The 19,736-nt window shown below is 44.1% G+C and overlaps 1 protein-coding gene across 11 annotated transcripts in view; it reads right to left on the bottom strand.

Moving 5' to 3' along the window:
- sox5 (SRY-box transcription factor 5) overlaps nucleotides 1-19,736 on the bottom strand; it is a 372,706-nt gene that overhangs the window by 168,937 nt on the left and 184,033 nt on the right. For all 11 annotated transcript variants that reach the window (XM_072562296.1, XM_072562294.1, XM_072562297.1 and 8 more), the window contains one exon: nucleotides 17,775-17,843. In XM_072562296.1, the coding sequence (XP_072418397.1) occupies nucleotides 17,775-17,843 (69 nt within the window). The remainder of the gene's footprint in view (nucleotides 1-17,774; nucleotides 17,844-19,736) is intronic.

Genomic DNA, 19,736 nt, shown 5'->3' on the forward strand with positions numbered 1-19,736 from the left:
ACAGTCACCCAGCTTTCTTCGTGCCTAGGAGTAACTACTTCTCTGTAACTCTTTATCTATCACAGCCTCTGCCTCCCGAATGATCCTAAATTCATCCAGCTGTCGCTCTAATATACATTACTGTGTTGGAGAGAGCATTCAGAAAACAACAACATGGACAACGTTAGCACACAGGAATTTAAAGTTATTGTTAAGAGCCATAAAAGGTAGATGCTTTGGGATCCGGGACAGACAAAAGTACCTTATCCATCCAGTGTGTGACATCAAACAATAGCATGCACTTTACTGGTAATTTTCAATTATAGTGCTCACAGCAGGGATGGATTCTGAAACCTCCATCCTAAAGAGATGAAAAGATTGCTAAGAAACAAGCTCTTGGTTTAAAAAGCACAGAGAGGGGCAGATCATCTAGATTGAAACTGATAATTTCACTCTGGCTGTGAGTGCAGAATCATACAAGACTGACAAATTTGTTGAAATTTTACTCTATAGAGTAGTACAATAAGCCTGTGTTAACATTACTTCCACACGCCCTTCTGAACCCACAATGTCTATTACATTGAAGAACAGGGAACATGGGAGCACAGCCAAGTGCAAATTTCACGTCAAATCCATCAAGGAAAAGCACAGTTCCTTCGTCATGGCTGGGTCAAAATCCTGGAACTGCTACCCTCTCGGCACTATGGGTTTATCTACATTAACAGGACTGCAGCTGTCTGAGGTAGTGGCTCACTATCACTTTCTCAAGGGCAATTAGGCTGGACAAAAAATGTTGGCCGTACTGGAGTGCAAGCATCCCGTGAATGGATTTTTAAAAGTAACAAAGGTTTGGCTGAATGCCTGGTTAGGAATGGAATTGGAGGAATGTCAATAGAAAAGATTTATGTATGAATTGAGGCAGTTCCCAAAGTGTGAAAGGTGTCATTCCACAGGGAAGAAATTGAGAAGGTAGGCAGTAATGCTTGAGGCCTAGATAGAACCTTCCAGCACAATAGGAGGCCTCTCAAACTCTTGCTCCTGTGCTGGCTCCTTGAAAAAGCTGATCAAATTGTCCCAACACTTCCCCATAAACCAGCATAACTGCCTCTTTGAACTTTAATCCCACTCTCTTTTTATAGTTTGGCCTTCAGTTCCCTCCATAACCCTCTCTGACTTTCCACCTCCTTTGGACACTGCACAATCTACCTCTGTGACAATGCTTTTCAATATTTAACCTGATATCTCCTTATGTGGCTCATTCTTTGTTCCACAGAATTGCTCTGAAACGCCTTTGAAACATTTCATCACTGTCAAAGGTGCTAGATAAATATAAACTGTTATTGCTGTTGGACATTAAATCTGTTTCCACTACCATTTCCAATACATGGGTATTGTTTTTCGTGATTCAAATGGCAGGGCCTAAGGAACATCTCACAAATTCTTGCCTCAGATGATCAAAAGGTTTATGGTAAAATATAGGATTTGTAGAATCAACAAGCTTGCTTAATTAAATGGCCTTTGTTTACATTCTGTGATTGTTAAAACCAATAGCAGAGGTGGCAAGTGGCTCAGTGGTTAGCACTGCTATCTCCCAGTGCCAGGGACCTGGGTTCGATTCCACCCTTGGGCAACTGTCTGTGTGGTATTTAAACATTCTCCCTGGGTTTACTCCGGTTTCTTCCCACAGTCCAAAGATGTGCAGGTTAGGTGACTTGGCCATGGGATAGTGTCCAGGTGGACTAACCATAGGGAATGTGAGGTTATGGAGATGGGTCTGGATGGGATGCTTTTCAAAGGGTTGGTATGGACCAAATGGCCTGCTCCCACACTGTAGGGATTCTGATTCTAGCAGCCTGCATTTAATAGAAATTCAAAAACTGTTACTCACAGATATTGTCATTCATATACTGAAACCTTTAGTTACTTCTGCACTTGGCAATTCCAATGCATTCTTTGACAGTCTCTCATATTCTATCATCCCATAAACATGAGATTGTCCAACCTCCCCTTGGCCATGTCTTAACTTAGTAGTCCCACTTGACAATCACCCACCTGCTCACCAGCTTTACACTGATCAAGCAATGGGTTTACTTTAAAATTCTTACCTTTGTTCTGAAATCTCTGGGAGGGATCGCCTCTCCGTCTTTTCATTACCTCCTCAATCCCTCGGAGATATCTGTATTCATCCAACTCTGGCCCCTGAGCCTCCCTGGTTTTAAGTGGATCCCCGCCCCCCATTGGAAGCACCACCTTCAGTTGTCATTGCCATAAGCCATTGAATTGCCTTTGCACCTCTCTCCAACTTGTTTCCTTCCTTCTTTAAGACAGTCTAAAACCTATTTTGTTTGTCCAAACCTTTGGTCATCTGACTTCTTCCTGTTGCTCAGTGTCAAATTTTGTTTTAGAATGTTTCTTGTGAAGCTTCTAAGGTCACTTTATTGTGATTTAGATGCTAAATAAATAAGAATTGGTGTTATTGTAATGCCTTTAATGCAGTAAGGCACCCAAAGGCACTTCAGAGGAGAAAGCAACATGGACAATTTGACCTTGTGAGTTCAGGGCATTTGAACAAACTCTTGGTTAAATAGTTAGGTTTCAAGAGCTTTTTAAAGGAGGCAAGCCAGGTTAACAGTTTCAGGACGAGAACATCAGAGATGAGAAAATTGAAGGAGAAATTTAAAATGAGGCTATGAATACTGCAGCAAGTAACCCACTTCCTGTCTACACAAAGCCTGTCCTTCATTTGCCATGCTCAAGTCAGGAGTGTGATGGAATACTCCCCACTTGCCTGGATGAGTACAGCCCCAACAACACTCAAGAAGCTTGACACCGTCCAGGACAAAGCAGCCCACTTGATTGGCACCACATCCACAAACATCCACTTCCTCCATCACTGATGCTCAGTAGCAGCAGTGTGTACTATTTACAAGATGCACTGCAGAAATTCACCAAAGATCCTTAGACAGCACCTTCCAAACCCATGACCATTTCCATTTAGAAGGACAAGGGCAGTAGATACATGGGAACACCACCCCACTGAAAGTTTTCCTCCAAGCCACTCACCATCCTGACTTGGAAATATAGTCGCTGTTCCTTCACAGGATCAAATCCTGGAATGTCCTCCCTCAGAGCATTGTATGCCCACCCACAGCAGGTGAACTGCAGTGATTCAAGAAGGCAGCTCACCACCACCTTCTCAGTCAGGAATGGGCAATAAATGCAGGCCAGCCAGGATGCCCACATCAACATATGCAGTGAGGAAACTCAAGCACAAAGGCCAAAATTGGAGGAGTGTAGAAATCTTGCAGAAGTATGGGGCTGGGGGAAGTTACCTTGAGAGGGAGGGGGGTAGGTTAAGAAAGGTTTTACCAGGATTTTTGCTTCAATATTCAGACATTTTTATTCATGCTGCTACAGGCTTTGAGTTATTGTTTTTAATATGTGCGTAATAATCTCTTCTCCTCACAGTGTTTGCAAATCAGCAAAAAATGGAATTCGTAACTAAGTGTGTCTTCACATTCATTGTCAACAGAGTGACAGCCATTTTTCTGATGTGCGCAATATAGCTTTACTATTGATTAACAGCCATGTGCCCCACAAATGCAGAACTGAAATCACATTTCTGCAGCAACAATCTCACAATATCTCATGGATGTCATCGGTTTCCTGATTAAAAATAGTTTTAAGAACAAATTAAAAAAGGAATGACAGGAGCCTCATTTGAAACCAATGGCATAACATCTTAACATCCCCAAAATTACATCAGTGTCTTGTAAGATACTATTTGATTCTGTTCATTTGCTGTCGCACTCTCTATCCTGATTTTAAATGTTAATTGTTCAGCCAAGAAAGAAGAGGTATTCTCTGCTTTAAGATTAGAGTTGTGCTGGAAAAGCACAGCAAGTCAGACATCATCCGAGGAGCAGGAAAATTGACGTTTCGGGCAAAAGCCTGCTCCTCAGATGCTGCCTGACCTGCTGTGCTTTTCCAGCACCACTCGAATCTTGACTTTGATCTCCAGCATCAGCAGTCCTCACTTTCGCCTATTCTCTGCTTTAAGCACATTTTCCTGCATTAAACGCACGATGTGAATGCAAGTCTTGTTGTTGTGATGTGATGTGATTTGAGATTTAATTTACAAGTTAAAAATACATTTTAAGGAGCACTTTAAAGGCTAGAGTTTTTAGTGAGGGAACGTCAGATTTTAGGGCAGTTGAAAGCACAGACTCCAAGGATAGAAGGTTACATGGCTGGAGAAGATTGGATACATAGGGAGATTATGAATGTGTTTGAAAATACGAATGAGAATTTTAAAATAAACCCAGTGAGAGCCAGTTTAGGTCAGCAAGCGCAAAGGTAATGAATGAACAAGATTAGGTGAAGGTCAGGGCAGATGCAGCAGCGCTTCAGATGAACTTAAATTTGGGACGGTAAAAGACTGGTGAGGAACCCAGATTGTATTGGAAATGTCAAGTCTAGAGTAACAAAGAACAAGGATTTTATCAGATGAGCTGAGGCAGGAGTGAAGTTCAGTCAAGTGATGTTGCAGAAATTGAAACTAGCTAACTTAGTGATGGCACAGATATATGGTGAAAAGGTCTGAGTGACGAATAATGCCCTCAGCCTCAGAGAGCTGACAGGGAGGGGACTCCCATTAGTGACCCATGAGCAGAATTTGTTACAGGGACCAACAAACGGAGTACCAAAAATGGTGACATATTCGGAATTCACCACTTGGTTTTTATTGTATGGTGTCACTGTCAAAGCCAGCATTTATTTCCCATCCAATCCCTAGCTGACCTGGAGAAGATGTTGATGAGCCACCTTCTGGAACAACTGCAGTCAATGGGGTGTAGGTGTCTGTTTGGGAGGAAATTTCAGGATTCTGACCCAGTGATAATGAGGAATTGTGATATATTTCCAAGTCAGGATGGTGAGTGTTTTGGAAGTGAATTTGTAGCTATTACAGTTTCCATATCTCTATAATCCTTCTCCTTCCATGTCTTAGAGGTCTCAGGTTTGGAAGGTGCTGTCAAAGCAGGTTTGGTGAGTTGCTGCAGTGTAGATTACAGATGGTACACATTTCTGCCACTATCTGCTTTGGTGGAGGGTGTGAATGTTAAATGAAGGCAATGGCCTGTGATGATAATGCCATTGAATATCAAGGGGCAATGGTTAGATTTTCTCTTGCTGGAATGATCATTGCTTGGCACTTGTGTGACATGAATGTTACTTGCCATGTATTAGCCTGAGCCTGGATATTGCCCAGGTCATGTTGCATTTGGACATGGACTGCTTCAGTACCTAAGGAGTTATGAATGATGCTGAATTTTGTACAATCATCAGGGAGCATCCCCGCTTCGGAGTTTATGACGGAGGGAAGGTCATTGATGAAGCAGCCTAGGACACTACTTTGAGGAACTCTGTAGAGAGCTGAGATGATTAACCTCCAGCAACCAACACAACCATCTTCCTAGGTGCCAGGTATGAATCCAACCAGTAGAAAGAGTTCCCTCTGATTTCCAGTGATTAAAATTTTGTTAGTTCTTCTCTGTACCAAACTCAATCCAATGCTGCCTTAATGTCAAGGGCAGTCACTTTCACCTCACCTGTTGAATACAGCTTTTTTTGTCCATATTTGGACAAGGGCTATAATCAGAACAGGAGCTGAGTCAGACAGTCAGCAAGTTACTCCTGTGTAAGTGTTGCTTTACAGCACTGTCAACGACACCTACCGTCATTTATGACAGAGCAGTCTAAAGGGGTAGTAATTGGCAAGATCAAATTCTTCCTGGACATTGGAATGACCTAGCAACTTCTCAATTGGATTTATGGCCTACACTGCTGTGGTGGTATTGCAACTACCAACATTAAACTGGAACATTGAAACAGCAGTTAGAAGCAAGCATTAATTTTGGCTAACTGACTACAAAATGCAAATTATTTGCCCCCAAAAGAAGCTTAGACCAGGTATTTTTGAGCATTGGGAATTTTCTTTCCTTTTGTGACTACCTACTGAGGAGGTCTGTATTGGAAATAGGCTCTTAAATATTATAATGGATTCAAGTGAATTATTTTTGAGAAGATTGATGAGATTCTTCTTCATTGTTTTAATGTAACTGACTTTTAAAACAAGATTTATCAGACATTTTTCATTAACGTAAATTACTTTTTAAGTAAATCAGATAAATTTTGGTCAAAGGCGAAGGTAAAAACTTAAGAGATCTTATGAATCTTGCTGAAAGTTAAACGTGACCTTTTTTTAAGCACAAGTTGCCAGAATTTTAAATGTTCCAGTGTGCGTCATTTTTTTAGAAAAAAGATTTATCTGACTGCCTCAAAATGTGCATGTAAGTAATTCCAATCAAAATTATTGCACTTTTTAAAGAACGTGATAAAATTCCTTAATCTTGCAGAACAATTTAAGTCATATAAATCTGACATATCCTTTGTTCCAGTGCTGTTTCATTGTTGCTGTCTGGACTTTACAGCCTTGCCAATGTAGGGACCAGAACAATGTTTTGTCAGAGCTGCGCTGTCTCTCAGATGGTCCACTCACACCGATCAGCTGGCAGATACATTGACTTCCCATTCCAAACGTCAACGCTACTCATGGACTTTGGAGGTCCGTGCAGGATTATGGAAAATTAGAGAGAACGTAGAACCAGAAACTCCGACCTGCTTCTTTCATTAATGCAGATGCTGGGTGGGAACACTCCCCCTTTCAGATTGAGAGTTGTGGCCCTCAGCTCACAGTCCGTAAGCTTGTCGTTCAGCTAAAGGTCATCAGTGAACAACATCATCAAGCCACTGACTGTGAACTCCAGCCCACTGGTTCAGTCTCCTCAAAATGTAAGTGGAAGGAAGTTGGTACTGGATGTCAGACAAGACATCTGACCATTTTGAGACAGTGGGCAGGGTTGGAATAGGTGGTGGTAGTGTCAGTGTCAGTGTACCTTACTATTTTTACAATGAAGCAGCAAAAAGCAGGCAAGCAACATGGGGAAGGCACGCATCCTCGCGAGTATGCAGACAGAATTGTTTAAGATAGGAAGAGAAGCCAAAACTCTGGCTACAAAGTAGACAGGAAAGAATTGAACAAGTTGAATCCCACACAGCTAAACTCAGAGTTATAGTCATACAGCATGGAAACAGATCCTTTGGTCCAACTCGTACAGGCCATCCAGATATCCGAAATTAAGCTAGTCCCATTTGCCAGAATCTGGCCCATATCCCTCTAAACCCTTCCTATTCATATACCCATCCAGGTGCCTTTTAATTGTTGTAATTGCACTGCCTCCATCATTTCCTCTGGCAGCTCATTCCATACATGCACGATCATCTGCATGAACAAGTTGCCCCTTAGATCCCTTTTAAATCTTTCCCTTCACACCTTAAACCTATGCACTCTAGTTTTAGATTTTCCTATCCTGGGGAAAAGACGTTGGCTATTCACCCTATCGATGCCCCTCCTGATTTTATAAAACCTCTCTAAGGTCACACTTCAGCCTCTGATGCTCCAGGGAAATTTGCCCCAGCCTCTTCAGCCTCTCCCTATAGATCAAACCCTCCAACCCCAGCAACGTTCTAGTTAACCTTTTTGCACCCATTCAAATTTAACATCTTTCCTATAGCAGGGAGACCAAAACTGAATGCGGTACTCCAAAAGTAGCCTAACCAATGTCCGATACATGACATTTTTATATTCAATGCACTGACCAATAAAGACAAGAATACCCAATGCTGTCTTCACCACCCTATCTGCCTGTGACACCACTTTCAAGGAACTATGAACCTGCACCCAAAGGGCTCTTTGTTCGGCAACACTCCCCAGCACACCACCATTAACTGTATAAGCCCTGCCATGATTTGCCATGCCAAAATGCAACTTGGTGAAAAGGAGTTAGGGAGGGCCGGTGTATGGCCAACAGTGTCAAACATTTCAGAAGGTCAAAGGGCAGTTACCATAATCATGTAGCGTGCAAGTACCATTTTGGAACAGTAGCAGGGAGCTTTTAACGGGAAAGGTCAACATATATTTGGGAAGTGACAACAGTTTAAAAGACTTCAGTAGAAAAGGGAAGTTGGACATGGAAAAGGTCTACAAGCACATAGCAAGTATTTCTTTGAGGAGAAGGGCGAATGTGGCAGAATTGAAGGGAACGAGGGAAAGACCTGAGAACTGAAAGCTGTGAATATCAGTGAGCTTGAGGGCTAGGAGGGGATGGTGTGCTAATCATCAGTTTATGGAGATTAGGGGCGATGAGCGGCAAGTGGGGTCTCACACAGAAGGGCGTCGTGGAGACAGCAGGGAGGGAGTTTGGGGAGAAATGAGAGAAAGTTGCAAGTTCAGGGCTAAGGTAGGGTTGTGTTCGGGTACAGCTTCCAGGAATCTTGGCCCAATGGTGCAGGGAGTGGGCAAAGGCAGTAGAATGGATAGCCTTTAATTTTATCACAGAGAAATCAATAACCCATGAATCAGCTGTAGCTCAGTCGGTTACACACTTGCATTTCAATCACAAAGCTCTGGGTTCCAGACTCAATTTAAAATCAGTGTTGCCTTCCAGCGTGACACTATAGGATTGGTGCACTGTCCGAGACGCCATCTTGACCTCAGGGCCCTCATGCGCTTTGGTGGCTATGAAGGATCTCCTGGTACTATCTTGAAGAGTTATCACTGGTGTCCTGCTCAGTATTTGTCCATCAAAAAAAATATCTAGTCACTCTCCCATTGGACTATGTTTCAACTCCAACTATCCTTCGAGAAATACTTCAACTTTTCTTTATAGCGTTATTATGCATCACCAAAATCACCGTCACTTTTTTTTTAAACTAAGAACCACCAATAAAACACCCATGCAGTCAATCCAATATGTTTATGAAAAGCCCATTATAGATAATACCAGCTATCATAAGTGAGAGGCAGGTAGGGAAAGAGGGAAGGGGATAAATCAAAGTGGAGTTCGAGGGGGAAATAAAGCACCACATCTCTTGCGTTGCCCAACTCTTTCCAAAGGCATCAAGGGCATTGGTGGAGACCGCATGCTCCGTCTCCAAGCACACCTGGGCACGAACGTAATTGCAGAAGAGGGGCCGGCAGTTGGGAGAGATGCCCCCCTCCACAGCCCATTGCCTAGATCAGTTTATAGTCAGCCTGGCCAGGCCCAGGGGTATGGCCAGGAAAGTAGTACTTCATTAGTTGTCAACAATTTGAGACTAGGCAAAAGTGAGGACTGCAGATGCTGGAAACCAGAGTTTAGATCAGAGTAGTTCTGGAAAAGCACAGCAGGTCAGGCAGCATCTGAGGAGCAGGATTTTCCTGCTCCTCGGATGCTGCCTGACCTGCTGTGCTTTTCCAGCACCACTCTGATCTAAACATTTTGAGACATCTAGTGGATGTGAAAAGTGCTAAGTAAATGCAGGCTTTTCTTTCCTTTTCATGTTGGTAGGGGTCAAATGCAGACACAAACACAATGCTTGCATACATGCATTCAAAACACTTATTAAAATTCACAGAAATGCAATATAAGAAACAAACACACATATACAAGCTAAGTCAGGACTCTTGAATTGTGTCAGTGTCTCTAAGTCTGGACTAGTTGGTCAGAGGTCAAGTCCCACCAGCTCCTGAGGTATAGCATGTCTGAGCAACTTGATTAAAAGTACTGACAAAAGCTTTGTGTTTTTGAGGTGTGTGAAAGGAATACTTTAATGGATTAAAGAAAAACTCAATTGCTCGCTGAAGATAGTTGCGAGGCAAGGCAGGGATTGGGATGGTCAGGTGGCAGTGACAGACCCCTTCTTCCAGCCTCCCATTTAAACAGTGCTGCAAGGCAAAGCTGTCCCTTTACACATGGGTAGGGAAATATCGGTGTGTGTGTGTGTGTGTGTGTGTGTGTGTGCGCGTGCACACACACATGTGTATTGAATTAGGTTTTATTGCCAAGTATAGAGAAACAGGAATCCAGTAAAAACTTTACAATATTGCCATTTACAGCGCCATCTTAGGTACAAGGTACAAAACCTTAGGTAAAGACGAGAAAAATAAAGAAATAGTTAAAAGTTTGACATTACAGTTCCTGATGTATAAAGTAGTAAACAAGAAATAAAAGTTAAAAGTTCCAGTTTACAGTCCTTCTTTAGTTATAGATCTGCAGTTGTTTCCTCAGGAGGGCTCGATCTCTCATTCCCCGCACTGCCAACCACTGGAGTCCCTTTCTGCTGCTACTCCGTGCCCCCAACCACTATCACAACGCTGCCGACTGCCAGAGTTCTGCCTGGGCACACCAACCCCCTCACGGGTGACCCACAAAGTCTGCACTCTGGGGCCCCCAGCTGCTGCTATCACCACTGTTGCTGCCTCCACAGCCGAGTTCCCTCCAGAAGGTGAGCAGAGAGAGCAAAAAAAAACCCTTAGATGAACCAAAAATAGAGAAAAAAATTAGAAAAGAAGAAAGAAAAGCAATCAGAGTGAATCAGCTCCAGCTCAGGAGCCCCCATGTTGACTGAATGTCAAGACAGAGGGATGTCGAGAGAGAGTGTGTGTGTGTGTGTGTGTGTGCGTCTATGGGTGTCTGTGTCTGTGTGTGTGTCCGTGTACACATACATGAGTTCACAGGGACTTATCTGCAGACACTGGGTGGGGTCCCATTCTGGTAAGCAATAGGACATCAGCTGCGTTAGCTTCTGTGAGAAGCAATTGTTAAGTTGCAGGCACCAAGTCTCAGTTGTTTGGGAAAAGGTTGCAAAGTCATGGGAAACACTTGATTTCCCTTTTTTTTAAATGGAGCTGGGGCTGCTTCAGTGAGTAGTGAGAGTCAACATTTAAAATTTTATGGAAACAGCTGCTGCTGACAGACAAATGATTTACCACCGAAAGATTCAAGCCAAAAAAGGGTACAGGACAGCACTCTTCATTTCAGTACTCTTTATGGTAGTGTGTCCAGAAGCGAGCAGTGATAGACGGGTGAGGCTTCCCCAAGTTGTAACAGAAACGGTTTCAATTTATCTTCTGCAACATGAATAAAGCACAGACAAAATGGGGGCAGTTCGGGGTGCAGGGCTTCAAAGGGGTTGTTCCATCAAATGGAAAAAGAGGACAATGCTGCAAAGATTATAAGTAGCCCAGAATATTGGGAATAATTTAGCTACCAGCAAAGGATGACTGATATAAAAAATTAGTAAAGGGGGCAGCACGGTGGCTCAGTGGTTAGCACTGCCACCTCACAGCACCAGGGACCCAGGATCGACTCCAGTCTCGGGTGACTCTCAATGTGGAGTTTGAACATTCTCCCTGTGTCTGCATGGGTTTCCTCTGGTTTCCTCCCACAGTCCTAAGATGTGCAGGTTAGGTGAATTGGCCATGCTAAATTGCCCATAGTGTCCTAGGTGGATTAGGCAGTGGGATATGCAGGGTTATAGGATTAGGATAGGGGGTTGGGTCTGGATGGGATGCTCTTTGAAGGGGCGATATGGACTTGATGGGCTGAATGGCCTGCTTCCACACTGTAGGGGCTTCTATGATTCTAAGGGGAAAACTGGAATATAAAAGAAAACTAGCAAATGTAAAAACAGAATTGCAAATTACAACAATGCATATGCAGGCTATGTGCCCATCCTACCTGCACCTATTAACAGATTCTGGATTAGTGGTGCTGGAAGAGCACAGCAGTTCAGGCAGCATCCAAGTAGCTTTGAAATCAACATTTCGGGCAAAAGCCCTTCATCAGGAATAAAGAACTTCACCTTGGAATATTGTGTCCAGTTCTGGTCGCCCTACTATAGGAAAGATACAGAGGTTTTGGAGAGGGTGCAAAGAAGGTTTACCAGGATGCTGCCTGGACTGGAGGGCTTGCCTTATGAAGAAAGGTTGAAAAAGCACGGACTTCTGTTTCTGGGGAGAAGGAGGAAGAGAGGAGACCTGATCAAGGTATACAAGATAATGAGAGGAATAGATAGAGTCAATAGCCAGAGACTTTTCCCCAAGGCAGAATTGACGGGTAGAGGGTTTAAGATATTAGGGGAAAGGTAAAAAGGAGACCTCAGAGGTTGGTTCTTTATGCAGAGAGTTGTGAATGCATAGAATGCGTTGCCAGTGGTGGTGGTGGAAGCAGAGTCATTAGGGACATTTAAGCAACTGCTGGACAGACACATGGAGAGCAGTGAGTTGAGGCGTGCATAAGTTAAGTTATTATATTTTACATTAGGATTAAACCTCGGCACAACATCGTGGGCCAAAGGGCCTGTTCTGTGCTGTACTTTTCTATGTTCTATGTCCTACCTCTGTCTTCTTTGTTCCCTGATCCCAACATGACACGGTAATGATGGCCGTCCCCATACAAAGGCCATGGATGTGGTCACTTCCAGTAATCCATAATTCCCTCTGATACTGTTTCACCTCAGGTTTTTCCCCAACATTGTCCCTGTCTGCACATGCCTCTGCTTTCCTGCAGTAAGCCTTGAATCTCTTGCCTATTTTGGCATTTTGTCACAGCCCACACAGTCTTGTAAGATTCCCCATTTGGAATTAAAGAGTGACAAGTCTCAGACTTGATGACTTTTATCGTAAGATTTTTTTAAAAATCTAGTGGCTGTAGAGATAGTGAATGCATTGGTTGTAATATTCCAAAAAAGTCCCTAGTTTTGGTTAAAAAAAAGTTCCAGTGATTTAGAAACTTGCAAACATAACACTTCTATTCAAGAAAGGAGAGAAATAAGAAGCAGAAAGAGACAGGCCAGTGAGCTGAACATCTTTGGGAAATGCCAGAATCTATTATTAAAGAGGCTGCAGCAGGAGGCCCAGCAAATCACAATACAATCAGGAATTAAAACAAACATTGCTGGAAAAGCTCAACAGGTCTGGCAGCATCTGGGTTGAGAAATCAGTGTTAACATTTAGAGTCCGGTGAGCCTTCTTTGCAGCCTTCAGTGTGTTTGGAAGAAGGGTCACTGGACCCAAACATTAACTCTGCTTTCTCTCCACAGATGCTGCCAGACCTGCTGGGATTTTCCAGCAATGTCTGCTTTTGTTTCTGACTTCTGCGCTTCATTGAGTTTTATGTATAATACCATCAGGTACAGTTTTGTTAAAGGGAAATGTATTTGGCAAACTGATTTTTAAAACAGAGTTCCATTAGGATGTAACACACACGGCGAATTAAGGGGGAATTGTAGATGTGGGATTGTTGGATTTCCAAATTTGATAAAGGTGCTGCATAAACTCGCAACTGACATAACTGAGCGGTTTGCTTGGTCTTTTCAGAGGGCGCTTAAGTGTCGACCATTTTGCTGAGGGTCTGGAGTCAATTGAAGGCCAGACAGGGCCAGAATGGCCAATTCCCCTGGCCTGGCTTTCCAGTTTCTGACTTTCTTTCTTAAAAAAGTCCAATTCAAATTTCACCATCAGCAAGTGTGGGATTCTACCTCATGTTGCCAGAACCGGGGTCTTGGCTTCGACATGACTAGACCACTGACATGACCATGACAGTAGGTTCTTGGCCAATAGGCATCCCTCAACCAACTTCACTAAAAACGGTGAGCTGGTCAATATTATGTTGTTGTGCATGAGATCTCGCTGGGCTTCCATCATGACATCAACAACTACACTTAAAACCATACTTCATCACCTGTAAAGGACTTGCTGTGGCCTAGAATGGTGTGGAATAAATGTCTCACTCTCTCTCTCTCTTTCAACCCTTCCATCTTTATTTTGGTTGTGGGAGGTGGTGTGGGGAAGGTAAATGAATTGGAGGATCTGGAGATTTCAACTCTGCAGATTGGAACCTGACTCTCCCTGATATAACAGGCTCTGAGTTCACTTCAAATCGGTGTTCTGCCCTGTATTCACATCGTTTTGTTGAAAACCTTCATTTGCACTGGAAGAATAAAATGATCAAATAATAAAGGAATCAAGTAATAATGGATTTTCAGACTCCAAAGAGTCTTGTACATTGCTGGAAATCACACCCAAAAAAAACCTCTCAAAATCAGGTTGATTATTTTAAATAGTCAAATCCTTTAACATCTGTTGACAGCTTTTCAGACCTGCATCACAAGTCCATAACATTCCCTCTGTAACAATGTTTTGTTATAAAGTCATAGAGTTGTACAGATGTACAGTCCAACCCGTCCATGCCGACCAGATATCCCAACCCAATCTAGTCCCACCTGCCAGCACCCGGCCCATATCCCTCCAAATCCTTCCTATTCATATACTCATCGAGTAAATGCTGTAAGGTAAAAACAATGACTGTAGATGCTGGAAACCAGATTCTGGATTAGTGGTGCTGGAACAGCACAGCAGTTCAGGCAGCATCCGAGGAGCAGTAAAATCGACGTTTCGGGCAAATTCCTGATGAAGGGCTTTTGCCCGAAACGTTGATTTTACTGCTCCTCGGATGCTGCCTGAACTGCTGTGTTCTTCTAGCACCACTAATCCAGCATTTTAAATGCTGCAATTGTACCAGCCTCCACCACTTGCTCTGATAGCTGGTTTCATACATGCACCACCCTCTGTGTGAAAAAGTTGCCCCTTTTATACCTCTCCCCTTTCACCCTTTTGTTATCCCACAAATGCCAAGAGAAACTCTATAAACCAGTCAGCAGCAAATCTTTTCCTGGATGACATCCTATTTACGGAACAAGCTATAAGATTCAATGAATAGGGTAAGAAGCACACTCTAAGAGGGGCATTGGACGCCAAGGGTAGCAATACCAGCCTTGGTGCCAATCTGCAGAGACTGAATGTTCAGAGAGAAGGTTTGGGGCCAGCCCACAGGGAAAACCAGACTGCCACCCATCCCGAAGGGAAGTTTGAAGTGGCATCTGTGCAGCAGCTTGGGACAAGGGGGTTTGAGGAGAAGAAACATCCTCAGCACAAGCAAGTGCAGCGCAGAGACTCATGGCTAACGTTACAAACAGAGGCTTCACCTCCAGGTATGGTTCAGTGACTGAACCTAATAATGACCTGAGTTGTCAGGGCACTGCACACCACACTCTGAATCAGTCCCTGATGGGGGCTTATTAGTCAATGTTTATCGGACTGATCTTGATGGGCGTGGGAGAAAATAAAAGGACTGACATTTATACAGCACCTTTCACCATTTATAAGAATATCCCAAAGTATCTTACAGCCAATGAAGTGCTTTCTGAAGTACAGGTACTGCTGTTCATGTTGGAAACCCAGCAGCCAGATGGAGCAAGGTTCCACAAAAAAAGATGGGGGGGGTCATTTATTTCTGGGATAAAATATTGGCTAAACCAACTTCTGAAGCATGGTTAATGTAATGGAGCAACTCGAGGCATTTCACAACTCCGACACTGAGTGACACAAGAGTCAAACTACTAAGAGATTAGTCAGAGAGGTAGGTCATAAGGACTCCTCTATCATCACTGGATGAATAGCAAGTTCCTTTTCACTGTGTACCAATTGGTCAATGGGAGCATCTTTATATTCTTGCAGGATGATTCACACATAACTTTAAGAATACACTGAGCTTTTTGACCAAGGATTGACCTCCAGTCTGATAGACCTCAGCTGGATGAGCGTCAGCCCCTGTGTTTTACCATTGGACATGGAGGGCTAATGGAATATTGGCCCTCATTTCAAGGGGGTTGGAGTATAAAAGTACGGTAGTCTGACTGTAACTGTATAAGGTGCCAGTGAGACCACATCTGGAATACTGAGAGCAGCTTCGGGACCCCTTACTTAAAAAAAAGACACTGTATCATTGGAGGCAGTACTGAGAAGGTTTGCTCGGGTGATCTCTGTGGTATGGAGGGATTGTTGTATGAGCAATGGTTAAACAGGTTGGAATTCTACTCACTGGAGTTTAGAATAATGAGGGGTGATCTCATTGAAATATATAGGAATTTTAAAAGGGCTTGACAGAATAAATGCTTAGAGGATGGTTCCCTCATGGGAGAGTCGAGGACCATAGGACGTAGTCTCAGAATAAAGGGAGACCAATTTAAGACTGAGATGAGGAGGAATTTTGTCTCGCAAGAGGGTTAAGAATCTTTGGAACTACTTGGCACAGAGAGCAGTGAGGGCATTTAAGGCTGAGACAGTTGGATTCATGATCAGGTTGACAATCAAGAATTATGGGGAAAGGGCAGGATCGTGGATGTGAGGAGTGTTGGGTCAGCCATGGTCCTACTATTGGTGGAGCAGGCTTGAGGGGCTGAATGGCAGCGTTATGGGCAGGAGCTTTAATGTGTCGATCGATTCTGACATGCGAGTGGGCAGTTGATGCAAACTATGGCTCGCTGTGGATTGCTTCTTCAATGCAAAGTGAAGGCATGTTTAAAGAACTCTGCCTTTCCTCTAGGAATCTGGGGCGTCTCCCGTGAGCAGCAAGGCTCAGCGATAAAACAATGGATCGAGGGTCCTGTCGACAGATTTCAGAACATCGTTGGATCTCGAGCGGGCGTGCCAAGTTGGGTAGGCGCTGTAGCCAGAATGCCTGACAGCTACTTCCTAAAGCAGCCCTTGTGTGGAGACCAGGCTACACTCTCAAGGCACTCAAAGAGGAAGAGCTTCAAGGACACTTCACCTGAAAGCTCCACTTACAATGTCAACTTGTGATTCCTGGGAAGATCACTGCACCCAACGCAAAAACCTGCCTCTTTTGAAAGGCAGCAGAGATCAGAGGCAGAGAGAAACATGTAGAGGAGAGGGAATCCCAAGGCAGCAGCCTGTCGGAACCTCAATTTCTGCAGTGCCCTGTCTTGTTTGCCACAGAACGCTCCAAGTCTGCCTAAGCAGACACCTACATAAGCACTGGGAACCTTCCAGAGGGAGAACATGGGGTCTTCCTCGTCTCAAAAGGGGCTAAAACAGAGTTTCAAATATAAAGAAAAAGCTAACAATAGTACCCATTAATTGTAAATGTAAGGGAGGACAATAACCCTCCCACCCCCACCTCCAACAATGACGGTGCTGAAGTGCACTTCCCTCTTGGGAAATGATCGAACATCGGAAACCATTCCTAAGCTGTGCTGAGTTTGCTGAGATTATTTAGTAAGAAGAGTCGGGATGGAGCTCAAGTAATAAAATGACACCTCCATACCCCATGTTATTGGAGCAAGAAATTAACCTTTCTGCTCTGTGTACGTGTATGTGTGGGTTTGGAAGAGCGGGGTGGGTTTGAGTGGGGATGTTGGTTGGGAATCGGAAAGGAATCATTTTTCCCTTCAGCTCTCACTGCCTAGACTCACCACCAGACTCTCAACGGGAGAATGCACAATGGTGCCATTTGATCAGGAGATTGTTCAGCGTTGGGATGACTGGAGGAGCAGAGAGGAGAATGCAGAGAGTGAGGAAAAGTTGGGGGGGGGGGGGCGGGTGGGAAATGCAGATTTTAGCGGAGCACGTGCAGCTTGGGAGATTACATGGACGGGGACACAAAATGCTGTAGTGCATTTTGGAGGGATAGTTGATTTGAATGGGAACAACCCAACTGAGATACTCATAAACACCAGTCCATTGCTAATGTAGCAAACCATGTAGGATCACCAAGGGAGGCCATTCAGCCCAGAGTCTGATTGGTCTAGCTGCATGAGAAGCAGACAGTGCCTGCAAGGTGTACCCCACTTCCCCCCCACCCCCACCCCAAATACCTGTGTGCTTGGAAAGAGGTTACAGTAATCACTACCCTCCCCACACCACACCACCCCCCGCATTCTTACACAGTGAGGATCCTTCAAAAAACATCTCTCCACAGCCCTGAGAGCAGGCAAAATATCAACAACAATTACAACCCCTAGAGACAGAGAGAGAGAGGCTGAACTCTGACCTGGATTTGCTGCTGAAGGAGGTTGATCTTGTGTTGTTGTTGTAGTAGCTGCTGCTGTTGCCTAGCGATCTGTAAGGAAGGACAAGGAATGAAATTGCTACGGTGTCAATTTAGAAGATACTTTCACCATGACTGCTTCCTTTAGCTATGTCCCATCATCCTCTTCCTTCATTTAGTTTCTTGTGCCCTCTAGCCTATCGCAGAAGATCTCTTCCTTTTCTGGCTCCTAGACCTGACTCTAGCTCTGGAGTTCCTCTTTCACCATTTTCCGATTCCAATTTTTCCAAATAAAAAGTCATTGACCTGAAATACTGGATTGGTAGCCTCCATAGGAAGGGCATCAGGTCCCTGGCATTCTACTGGCATTGGTCAGCACAAAGGAGCCAACAGGATTGGCTCAAGAGAAAGCAGGACTGCCTCTTTGAGGTGGCAGCCCAGAGAGGTCAGCGTGCCACCAGCAGTGGGTGCTGTTGAGGCCAAGGGAAAAAAAGGGATTGGACCACCATGCTTGGAGGCATTTTCATACATAAGGGATACATTTATAAACAAAGGGTATAGGGCGAAACTTAGAAGGAGTGGGTCATCTATTGCAGGGCTATAGGCGCAGGAGTGTACTCACGAGAAGATCAATCAGGCAGGTCTCCTGGTATCTCCCAGCACGGATATGATACTGGGCAGGGGAGGGTGTAGTCAGGGGAAAGAATGGCCCTTAATTGGGCATTTCAAACGGTTGTGGTAACCAATGGGCACAAAGCCAAACCATAGCCTGCTGCGCCCAGTGCTTTCCACCATTTTACGGGCACTTTCATCTGTCGTGGCCTCTCCAGAAGCTGGTAATATCAAGCCCATCTCCTGTATTGCTGTCCCCATGGAGGGTGAATTTCATCTTATTGCTCTTTGAAAAGTGACAGTGCAGAACTTATGGGGCCAAATGGTCATCCCATTTGTACCAGATCCCCTGCATCTATAATACCTGGTTCCCATAACTTTACAAAAGGTGGACTCAACTGAAATGCCCCACTCCTGGCCTCCACACCCCATTTTGGCCTTTCCTTTAATTATCCTTTCATGAGATGTGGCCATCTGTTGCCATTTGTAAAAACTGAGTGGCATGCCGCACCGTTTATGAATCAGCCATATCGTTTCTTGTCTGAGGTCACAGCAGATTTCCATTCCGGAAGGGTGAGCCACATAAAATTTTACAAATTGGTTAGTTTCGAGGCACTGAGACTAGCTTTCAATTCTAGATTTAATTAATTGAAAGTTAAATTGAACCAGGTCAGGTAGGGAGAAGAGGGTGGGATTCAAACCCAAGACCAGCAGCATTAACCTTGGGCCTCTGGATTGCTAATTCAGTGGCATTACCACTATACCAACACCCAACACCCACTTGCTGCACATAAAAGAGGGTTGTGCTGTAAATCAGCTGAGTAAAGGAAAATAATCTCGCAATGTCGAATTGTCTACAGCGGATTTTGGCAATGGGAAATGAGCATTCACTTCAACTTCTGCATTTTCATGCCCTAAGTGCACCAAAGATTTCCTTTCATTCATCCTCACTCCATTCCCTTCACTGTTTGCTATTCTCCAGCACTAAACTCACTGACCTGTTCCTGGGCCACAACTGTACAGCGATTAGACTGAAGAGCTGTTTCTTTTGTGTACACTTTTCAATAGTGGGGGGGGGGGGGGGGCGTCAAAAGGAGTTATTCGACTGTGTGAGGCTGGTGGACGCGAGTGAGTTACTATAATGATCTAGGCCAATCTCACCCATTCCAGATGGGAACATGATTAGAGTTTATGGGAATTTATGTAGCACCCTTTGCCCACCCCAGGACAGTGCTTTACAGTGAACTGAAGTGTAGGCCCTATGCGTAGGGGGACAGGTGGCAGCGAATGTGCAGCAAGCTCCCACAAGCAGTGAAGTGGCAATGAATCATCAAGTATTTTCCAAGAGGAGAA

This window comes from Chiloscyllium punctatum, chromosome 44, assembly GCF_047496795.1.
Source record: "Chiloscyllium punctatum isolate Juve2018m chromosome 44, sChiPun1.3, whole genome shotgun sequence".
Classification (NCBI taxonomy): domain Eukaryota; kingdom Metazoa; phylum Chordata; class Chondrichthyes; order Orectolobiformes; family Hemiscylliidae; genus Chiloscyllium; species Chiloscyllium punctatum.